The 11,035-nt window shown below is 56.9% G+C and overlaps 1 protein-coding gene across 1 annotated transcript; it reads left to right on the forward strand.

The window, feature by feature from the left end:
* The first annotated feature begins 2,250 nt into the window (after nucleotides 1-2,250).
* On the forward strand, nucleotides 2,251-4,589 carry NRSN2 (neurensin 2). The gene is made up of 2 exons (XM_040981260.1): nucleotides 2,251-2,436; nucleotides 4,167-4,589. Exons 1-2 carry the CDS (start codon nucleotides 2,251-2,253, stop codon nucleotides 4,587-4,589), a joined length of 609 nt encoding a protein of 202 aa, XP_040837194.1.
* Nucleotides 4,590-11,035: the final 6,446 nt, after the last annotated feature.

The following is an 11,035-nucleotide window of genomic DNA, read 5'->3' on the forward strand; positions in this document are numbered from 1 at the left end:
CAAGGGCCACAGTCTGCAAAGGCAGTCCCCCACCCCCGTCTGGCGCCCCCTCCTCCTCCTTCCGCCCCCGTGCCACCCCCGCCCGGGAGTGCAGCGCAGGCGCGAGCCCAGATCGCGTTGGCTCTGACTCCAGCTCGCTCCTTCGCTCGCTGCTGTCTCGGTGGATCCCGCAGGCAGAGGTGAGCTCAGCAAACGCCCCTCGCCCTCACTCACCTCCCTGAGGCTCTCAGATCCCTCTCGTCCCCTGCGGTGTCCCGCCTGGGACAGGACTCCGCGCTTGGCGGGGATGCGGGGAATCTGGAGCCTGGCCCTTGGTTGCAGAACACCTTAGGTGGGCGGGATCTCTCAGGCTAGCTCTAAAGGCCCAGTCCTCCCCCTCTCTGCCTCAGTTTCTCTCCAGGGGAAGGGACGCGGCTCTCCTCACAGGGGTCGGATCAGGAATCGGGATGCAGTGAAGGAGGTGTGCCGAGCGATGGAGCCTTGGCCTGATTCCCCCTCCCCTCGCCATAACCCCCGGGAGGGTGCCCTTTTTCGAGGCCAGGGCAGCGTCTGGGAATGAGCGGGTCTGGGGCTGGCAAGGATAGCGGCGAAGCGGCGCCGAGGCTTTAATCTGTCGCCTCCGCCGCAATATCCCTCCAACTCCCCTACCGTGGACCCCCCTCCTCTTCCCGCTTCTGCCCACCAAGTTCCTCCCGGCAGGAAAGGCGCACCTCCCGAGGTTTCCATGGCAACCCTGCCGGATCCGCGCCATCTTCTCTCCCTCCTCCCCTCCGACCTCCTCCCGGCATCCCTAAAGGAGCGGGAGGGGCGCAGCCCGGGGAGGCCCAGCCAAGGTCACCTTCATGCTCTGGCACAGCCTGCCGCGGGGGCGCGGGGCTGACCCGGCCTAATGGCCCGGAGCCCCGTCCCGACCCTCTTCCCTGGAGTCCCTCATTCACTGGGACCGACGCTCCAACCGGCGCCCGGGTCCCTACCGCTCTTCGCCAAAGTCCTCCAGCGCCTCCACCAGGGAGGCGCTCCCGCGGGTCAAACCCGCAGCAGATCCCGCCCTCCAGTCTGCCTGCCAGCCCGGCACCGGGACTCCACCCAGGCCTCTCCGCTCATGCCTCAGCTTGTCCTCCCTTCTGGCTCCGCCGGGGCTCACTCACTTTAAATAATTATGATCCTTGGGGCGCGCGTCCCTGAGCTGCGAGGGGATGAGAGGCTGAAGGGACAGGCCTCACGGATCGCAGTTAAGGGACTGCTCGGCTGCGCATGGATGTGCGTGTGTTTGTTCTTTCTGCTTCTCTGTATTTCCCTGCGTGTATATATATTTCTCTATGAGGTATTTCTCTGCAGAGTGCTTGTGTGGGCGTGCACACGTGCCTGTACATCTCCAGGCAGGGCTGTGCGGTCCCTCCTGGTGGGAGGAGAGGTGGGCTGGCAGTGTCCTTCCCATCCGCTGCGCCCTCCCCACCAGAATAAACTGTGGTTTTATGGACGCTCTCAGAGGGGCTGAGGGCCATGGCGGGGAAAGAGGGAGTAACAGAAGCTGGGTCCTTTCTGGCCTCTCCTGGCCCTGCATTTGACCCCCTAGGGGGGACCCACAGACCTCTTCTCCTGGGGGTGCAGGTGGGTCTCCCCAGATGCTCCGTCACCTCCTGTGGAGTCTAGATCCGGTGGAACACTGAGAAGGCCTCCCTGAAGAGAGGCCTTTAAGGGCCTTGCAGCGTGGGGATGGGGCGGTGTCCGGATGACAGTTACCAAGCAGGGCTTTGTGGGGGTGGGGGGAGAGGAAGGGCCTTTTGCTGCAACTGCGGAGCCCAGAGGGTTCAAATCCTAACAAGACCTGGTAATGACCCTTCCTCGGCACCAGGCACGATTCTCTCTCACAGCTGGGAAAGCTGATGATCAGAGAGGCCGAAGCACTTGTCTGATGTCACACAGCAAGGAGACAGTGGGGTTGGGATGCACAGGGCAGCCATGCTCTGGAACCCACAGTACAGTGACCTCCAGCCCAGACATGCACCTCATGCGGACAAATCAGCCTGCTAAGATCACTTAGCCTGGCTCAGGGCTAAGGGCTCCGGAGCAGAGGCTGCTCACAGAGGACCTGGGAGAAGGGGGTCCAGGCAGGAGCCCAGTAGGCCAGGCTGTGCTATGGGCGTGAGGTGGAAAGTGTCCCGGAGATGGAGAGGGCCACGTGGGCAGCTCCCACCGACTTCTCGATCTAACACCCTGCTTGCCTGCACCCCTCCCCAGGGCTCCAGGATGCCAAGCTATACTCCCTCCTGCGGCTGTAGCCGTGGCACCAGCGTGGAGGGCAGCAAGTGGTATGGGGTCCGCTCCTATCTGAATCTCTTCTATGAGGACTGCGCAGGGACTGCCCTCAGTGATGACCCCGAGGGACCCCCAGTCCTGTGTCCCCGCCGACCCTGGCCCTCGCTGTGCTGGAAGGTAAGGCCAAAGAAGTGACTGTTGTGATTTCTGGGGCTGAAAGTGAGCTTCAGAGCGTAGAAAGGGCTCCACTGGCAGTTTGGAGTCTGTTAGAGTGACGTGAATTCCAGCTCACCTGGGTGTGATTAAGGGAGAGCCTGGTCCTACTCTAGGCAGAGTTTGATCAAGCAGATAACCCAGCACACCAAATGCTGCAGTTTCTGAGTCTCCAGTCGCTGGCCCCTTTGTAACCTGTGAGCCTCAGGCTCCGCCCAAGGTCCTCCAAGTGGTCGCCCCACAAGTCGACCTTCAGACTGCCTAGGGAAGTGAGAGCTTCCTCCAGCGTTTCCTTAAGAGACAATGCGGAGTAGCCAGAAACTAAACACACACGAACACCAGCAGAAAGCAAAGCCCAGGCACGGAGCTCCCACGGAGAGGGGGACGCGGCTCATGTCTGCCAAAGGCAAGGACGAACTACACAGCCGAGCGAGCTGGGGAAGACTACAAGAGCACATCGTTCCGTGGGTTTTCCACAGCCTCATTATGCAGATTATGGGGGGAGGGGGAGTGCAGAAGAACTAGGATGGCCAGGAATATAAATGCCACTAACCAGAAACTGTGTGTCATTCTGAGTCCTGGCTCACCCTGGTCACTCACCAGCCCTGAACTAATGACTATGACCTGGGGAGGGGACCTGCTGACTGGTAGGAAGTAGGGGTCATCTGACTTAATTTTTTTTAAACAATTAATTTATTAGGAAGACAGAATTACAGAGAGGAGAGACAGAGAAAATCTCCCATTTGCTGTTTCACTCCCCAAAATGGCTACAATGATCAGGACTGGGCCAAACTGAAGCCAGGAGCCCGGAGCTTCCTCCAGGTCTCCCACATCCCCAGGGACCCAAGGCCTTTGGGCCATCCTCCACTGATTTCTCAGGCCATCAGCAGGCAAGCAGGTTCAGAAGTGGAACAGCCAGGACTTGAACCGGTGCCTACATGGGTGTCAGCTTTGCAGGCAGAGGCTTCGTTTGCTATGCCACAATGCCACATCCTATCTCACTTAAACTTCACAGTGATTTCCCAGTGCCAAACTGGGTTATCATTGTCAGCGTAATGGGAAGATGAGAGACAAGCAGACAGTTGAGGGTGTCGCTCCAGTAGGAAGGTGATGTCCCCAGCTGCATGATGACATCGGGTCAGGTGTGCAGGAAGTTGTAGCTGGGGTTCATGCAGTCATTCGCGAATATGTGTCATCCTCTGCACCAGGCTAGGCACAGAAGCCACCTAATGAACGCAGCAAGCAGGTGTCTGCTCCCCCACAGTTCGCTGTCCACTGAGGCAGGCAGGCATCCCAACTGTGCACCCAGGAAGAAGTGCTGAATGCAAATGGATACAGGGTGTGTGCAGAGGGCAGAGTGGGAGACCTGGCAGGGCTGCCCCTAGGAGGGGAGGTTTGCGAGGAGATGGGAGGATACACAGGAGTTAACGCTGCTGGGACACAACAGGTGGACAGCCCTAAGGGACCAGATGGAGCAGGGGTTCTCAGGGTTTGCTGGGGAAGCCAGCTGGGTGTGAGCCAGCAGGGAGGTGGAGGCAAAACCTGGAGACTGCAAACAGAACGTGACAGTTCATGCGTGCTTCCTGCTGGCTAGGTCCCAGCAGGTGTATGCTGTGAGCCCAGCTGGCTCAAGGGGTTACCAGTTGGGTCCCTTGGCTAGGGGCCTCCCACTAACCATGCCTGCCTCTCCCCAGATCAGCCTGTCCTCGGGGACCCTGCTTCTGCTGCTGGGCGTAGCTGCCCTGATAACGGGCTATGCTGTGCCCCCCAAGCTGGAGAGCGTTGGCTTCAGTGAGGCCCCCATCCTGGACCAGCGCGCAGCCGACTACAACCAGGCCCTGGGCACCTGCCGCCTGGCAGGGACTGCGCTATGTGTGGCAGCTGGCATTCTGCTGGCCATCTGCCTCTTCTGGGCTGTGACAGGCTGGCTGAGCCAGGACACCAAGGCAGAGCTCTTGGACGCCGAGGCCGACAGCCCTGGGGAGGTCTTCAAGGACGAGCCAGAGCAGCAGTTTGCGCCTGTCTTCCGCGATGGGGGTGGCCAGTCGTGGTTCTCAACATCCACCGGCCACTCAGGGCAGCCAGTGCAGACCACCCAGCCCACGCGGGACTTGTGAGCTGCCCAGGGTCCCTCATTGTCCTCCCCACCCTCCCTCCCCCTGCCAGCATCTCCTGACCCTTCCCTGTTGGCAGGCCCCCACTCAATCAAACCCCTGGAAGATCCAAATCCTGGTCAAGTTTGGGCCTCAAATCCCTGCGTGCTCCCCCAGTCCCTTGTGGGGTGAGGAGTGGGGAAGAGCTCTGACTCAGCCGAGATGGCAGCCTTCAAGTCTTCCTGAGACATCTGGCTCCAGGTCCTTGGGGGCAGCAACCATGGCTCTCCACCTGCTCCCACTATTCTTCTGTGACTCCAGGCCCTTGTCCCTTCAGACTGTCAGGAGAGTGGACCTGATCCTGTGACTTCCCTGTCCTCCCTGCATTTGAGAACTACCCCCTCAGGAGACAGAGAGGGAGGAGATATCCTCACCTCCACTCCCATCTCCCCCACCCTCTGTTTTAGGATGGGCCCATAGGCTCTCAGTGTGCAAGGCTGGCCCCTCCCCCTGAGCCCCAGATCCACCCCCATGGGCAGTTGCTAATCCCAGTCTGCAGGTGGAAGGGCGGGGCGAGGCGAAGGTCATGTGTCCAAGGTCACGCTGTGCACTGTGGGACCTCAGGGATCAGGGACAGAGAAACTAGCAGGAGCTCATGGTCCCCAAGCTGGACATGGACCGAAGAGGTCTCTCCAAGGAGTAGAAGAAATGGGATGCCGTTGCCCTCGGCGTGCGCCTCCCTGGAAACCGCTGTTTCCAAGCCCTGACCCTGGGGACAAACGTGCGCTCCGGGCGGGGGCAGTCAGTCCCAGAGGCCGCACCTCCGGTCGGTTCCACTAGGCGGAGCTGCGGGACAGCTGGCGAGAAGAGCTTGAGGATTCCGCTCCTGCGCGGGCCCTTGAGGGTCCTTAGCCCCGCCCAGGAGGCAGGAGACTGCAGGCCTGGCGCACCCCTCCCTCACCCATTGCGTCCCACCTTCCCTTCCAATAAACAGCCGGGATGGACTCGAATGCTTCCTTTCTACCCTCGGGCTGGGGCTTGGGGAGGGACGACGACCCTGTCTCCCTGACACATACGTGAGTTGGCCCTCTCGCAGAGCGCAGCCCAGGAGAAAGCCTTCCTGCCCGCTAGTCCCGAAGGGAGAGGGAGGGCGTGGAGAGGACGCTCCCTGCCAGTCCTGGTCCAGGGCCTTCCATAACCCCAGCCAACCTCTGTGGGGACTGCTCTGGCCAAGCCACCTCCCCGGCCGCAGGCTGCGTGGGCTCCAGCTCCTTGGACTCAGCCCTCCTAACCTCATGCGCCCTTGTGGTGCGGGCTCCATCCTTGGGAGTTGTCCAGCCTCGGGTTTCAGGGAATCCCATCAACTCAGCCTGGTAGATAAATCCAGCAGGCCACCCACTGCCGCAGCCACCTCTCACTGTCCCGAGCCAGGGAGCCACCTCCAGCTTCCACTCTCACCTACTGTCCACTCTGTGGCTCCCCCTTTTCCTGCTCTCCCGGACCCCACCTTTTGCATACCCCGCCCACATGCGTGACCACTCCGCAGATCTGATCTCTAAGGAGTGGTCAGGGAGATGATCCCCTGAGGACCCAGGTGAGGTCAAGTCCCTCCCAGAATTCCTCCCTAACTCAGAGTACAACCCAGGACCTGGCCAGCCAGGGGAAGAGTCCACCAAGGTTCCTGCTGCAGGAGAGCCTGGGCCATTTTCTCATCTCAAGGAAGCCTGGGTTTGCCTTTGTTTATTTTTATTTGAAAGGTAGTTACAGAGAGAGAGGAGAGACAGAGAGAGATCCTCCATCCACTGATTCATTCCCAAATAGCCCCAATTGCCAGAGCTGAGCTGAAACAAAGCCAGGAGCCAAGAGCTTCCTCCAGGTCTTGCAGGTAGGTGCAGAGGCCCAAGGACTTGAAGACATCTTCAACTGCTTTCCCAAGGCGTAAGCAGGGAGCTGGATGGGGAGTGCAGCAGCTGGGACATGAACGCCTGAATCAGTGCCCAAATGGGATCCCAGTGTGTGCAAGGTGAGGATTTAGCCACTAGGCTAATGCTGGGCCCCTTCCACAGGTTCTTAAATAAGCAAGTTAGCTGCCTAGGTGCACACACCGACACACCAGGAGGAGCTGAGAAAGGTGGCTGACAAGGCCACACCTGCAGGATGCAGCCCCCTTCTCAGCCAAGCAGTAACATATGGATTTACCAAGGGCCAAAGGAACCTATAGCATTCCGTTCGTAGCACATTATAAGGTATATTCCTTATTCTCCTAAACCCCACCTCTGTTGCTTATTACAGTCCCCTGATAAAGACGACACCTCCCATTTCCCAGGAGGGACTTCCCTGACCTGCTGTCTGTGCTGGACCTGTGAACCTCACCTGTGAGCGCTGCCAATAAAGCCTGTTTTAAGTTGAACTTTATTCTGTGTGGATTTCTGGTCCTGCACATGAACTCGAGCCTTACAACTATATCTAAGTAAGGATGGCTCAGAGAAATGAAGTGACTTGGCCGAACTCACACGAGAGAAGGCTGGGATCCAAACCCCAATCCTCTCATAAAGGGTGGTAGGGCTCACCTCTACGTGGCGTGGATGTATCCACAAGTGGATTCACTTTGGCACAGCCTGTGATCTTGTCCACAACACCTCCCTGTGTGGGTCGGTTCCCAGGCTTGAGAGCTTCCTGTTCTAGCCTCATGAAGAGCTCAGACACACACACACACACACACACACACACACACACACACACACACACACACACATCAAAGCCAGCTCTGGGCCCTGGGCCATGATGGCCCTGATGATGGAAGAACTCACAGGATTTCATAAGCATCTGCCCCAGGGTTCCATAAAGAAGGGAGAAAAACAGGCTGTTCAGCAGTTCGGGGCAGATCGCAGGCCAGGAGCCGTAGCCCCAGGGCACTCAGCAGGTGCGTGCAGGGTGAGTGCTGACTGAGCCAAGGAGGGGGAAGCTTCCTGGAGGTCCTGGGCAAGGTGGCAAATAGAGGAATTAAAGAGTGAGGGGTGACTCGGTCCACTGACATAAAGGAGGGAGGAATTTAGTTTTTCTGCAGTTTTAAAAAATATGTACTTATAAGGGCTCAGCGCGGTGGCCTAGCAGCTAAAGCCTTGAATGCGCCAGAATCCCATATGGGCACCGGTTCTAATCCCAGCAAACCAGCTTCCCATCCAGCTCCCTGCTTGTAGCCTGGGAAAGCAGTCTAGCACGGTCCAAAGCCTTGGGACCCTCTACCCACATGGGAGACCTGGAAGAGGCTTCTGGCTCCTGATTTCAGATTGGTGCAGCACCAGCCATTGTGGTCACTTGGGGAATGAATCATTGGATGGAGGATCTTCCTCTCTGTCTCTCCTCCTCTCTGTATATCTGACTTTACAATAAACATAGATAAATCTTACAAAAATATGTGTTTATGACAAAACAAAAAATATGTATTTATGGGCCTAGTAGCCCAGTGGCTAAAGTTCTCACTTAGCACGTCCAGGATCCCATATGGATGCCAATTCTAATCCTGGCAGCTCCACTTCCCTTTCAGCTCCCTGCTTGTGGCCTGGGAAAGCAGTCGAGGATGGCCCAAAGCCTTGGGACCTTGTACCTATGCGGGAGACCCAGAAAAAGCTCTTGGCTCCTGGTTTCAGATCTGCTCAGCTCCAGCTGTTGCGGCTACTGAGGAAGTGAACCAGTGGGTAGGAGATCTTTCTCTTTGTCTTTCACTCTGTAAATCTGACTTCCCAATAAAATAAATAAATGTTAAAAATATATGTATTTACTTATTTGAAAGTCAGTTACAAAGCAGGAAAAACAGAGAAAGAGAAAGACTCTTTCATCCAGTAGTTCTCTTTCCAAATAGCCACAATGGCCAGAGTTGGGCCCGTCCAAAGCCAGGAGCTAGGAGCTTCATCTGGCTCTCTCACGTGAGAGCACTTGGGCTGTCTCATGCTGCTTTCCCAGGCGCATTAGCAGGAAGCCGAAAGAGAAGCTGAGCTGCACCGCAATGCCAGAACTCAGGATTCAACAGTTAACCAATCACGTGTGATGAGCTGGTCTGCGTCATTCCCTGCTGGCTCCCAGCAGCCCTTTCAGAAGCCATCAAAGCTCCTCGCCCTCTGAGGCCTCTCCCACAGACGTGTGTTCTCACTCCAAGGCAGTCCCCAACTCACCAAGCCAGCTCTGCTTGGAGCCTTGACGCAAGCTGCTCTCTGCCTTGTGCCCATCTGGAGAGCAGTAGACCTTTGCTCCACCCCGCCCTTCCCTTCCCTCCTCCTCTTTCTCTTTCATTATTATTGTTTTTAAAGACCTGTTTACTAGGCCCAGCACGGTGGCCTAGTGGGTAAAGTCCTCGCCCTGCACATGCTGGGATCCCATATAGGCAGCTTCATATCCTGGTTGCTACACTTCCCTTCCAGCTCCCTGCTTGAGGCCTCAGAAAGCAATGGAGAATGGCCCAAAACCTTGGGATCCTGCACCCATGTGGGAGACCTGGAAGAAGTTCCTGGAACCTGGCTGTTGTGGTCATTTGGGGAGAGAATCATCCGATGGAAGATCTTTCTCTCTGTCTCTCCCTCTCTCTGTATATCTGACTTTGTGATAAAAATAAAATAAATTCTTAAAAATTTAAAAAAAAAAAAGATCTTTCTCTCTTTATCTCTTTCTCTCTGTGTATCTGACTTTCCAATAAAAATTTTAAAAATCTTTTTTAAAAAAGAAGACATATTTACTGTTTTTGGAAAGGCAGATCAGATTTATGGACAGAAGGAGATACAGAGAGAAAGATCTTCCCTCCACTGGTTCACTCCCCAGATGGCCACAATGGTCAGAGCTGAGCTTATCCGAAGCCAGCATCAGCTCCTAGGCTGATTAGAGACTGGGTGGCTGGGGCTCTGTTTATCTTCCCAGCACAGGAAAACAAACCCATTTCCTGTAGGCCTGGAGCTGGAAGGAACACTTCCAGAAGGGGGTTCACTCTTACCCCCTGCCTTCCTCCTCCCACCACCTCTCCTGGGCAGCCCTGACCTCAGTGAGCTGCAACCCCACCGCTTGACTCAGCACCTGCCCCTGACTATGCCCCAAGGGCAGCTTTCACCTTGCTAATCAGAAGGCTCTACCTTCAGCCCAGCCCCTTTCCTTGACCAGAGGGGGAAGAGGGAGAAAGGAGGGAATAGCAGGTGCAGGGAGCTCCTGTGGTTGAACAGCAGCCCCCTGAGGTCTACAGAAAGCACAGGTGAGCCAGGCTGGCAGTAAGGGCTGAGGCTGATCCAGTCTCAGGCCAGATGCATTAGGGGCTAATTTTGTCTCCAGGTCTGTGATTCAGTCTGATGCTAGCACTGAAATACAGGTCACCGAGCGGGGGTGGAAAAGGGCAGGTTGCCCGGTCACTGATCAAATCATGTTCAGTTCAGGGACAGGGTCATGGCCAGTGGTCAGTGTTTCAGACCACACTCAGCAGAAGCCCAAAGTGGGTAATGGGGCTTTTTCTACCAAAAGAACTAGGCTCAGTTCCCGAGCCCAACCTTTTCTCTGTCTCCAGGGAGGGACCTTGAATTGGGGTGGGTTCTGCATTCCCCAAAGAGCTCCTTCCAGCCCTAAGTTCCATCACCTGCGTGCCCTCCCTCATCCATCTCTTCACTTTTCCCCGGCTCCTGCCTGTTAGGCCCGACAGATCTCACTGTGGCCACCCAGGGTGGGCAGGGGCCTATAGGGGCTGAAGATAGAGCTCTGTGCCTGGCCCAGGCCCAGGGGGAACCACCTTGCTCAAAGTTTTCTGATGCAACTGGCTGCACATCCTGCCCTGCCCCCACCTGCTTTTCTCAGAAAGGGAAGGGCTGGCAGTGGCCTTGCTGGAGCACACATGGTCCCTGTCCTTCCCTGGCCTCTGATGACTTCAGGATTTGCAACAGGCAGGCAAGAAAAAAGGAGGTCAGGGCAGCAGGCCGATGACTCAGCAGCAACTCGGCAGCTGGGCACGGGCAGCCCTGGGAATCCTTCCTCCCACAATCCAGTAACTGTAGCCAGGCCAGGCAGAACCACAGAGGCTGTCCCCCTGCTGCTCTCAACCCTGCACTCCCGCAGGAGGGAGAGGACCCTGGCCCTTAGCAAGCACCTGATGACCTTCTGCCCCTCCCCACCAGGCCCCTGAGGCCAAAGGTCACCGGGCTGCACAGCCATAGGCCCAGGACAGACCCAGCACCCATAGGTGCACGGCAGAGGCTACGACGTACACAGGTGTCACCAGGAAGCATGAGCACTTGGTGGGCACAGCCGCAGGAGCCATGCTCAGGAGACATGCTTGCCTCTGCCATTCCCCAGGCTTTGCTGGATTGTGTGTATGTTGGGGAGAGTGTCTATGTTAGTGTGTGTGTGTGTGTGTTGGGGCATTAGTGCTTTGGGATGTGTGTGTGTGTTAGGGTATGTATAAGTTGGGGTGTATATGTCTTGGGGTGTGTATGTGTTGGAATGTG

The sequence above is a fragment of the Ochotona curzoniae genome, unplaced genomic scaffold, assembly GCF_017591425.1.
Source record: "Ochotona curzoniae isolate NIBS_2020 unplaced genomic scaffold, NIBS_Ocur_1.0 contig_3520, whole genome shotgun sequence".
Taxonomy (NCBI): Eukaryota; Metazoa; Chordata; class Mammalia; order Lagomorpha; family Ochotonidae; genus Ochotona; species Ochotona curzoniae.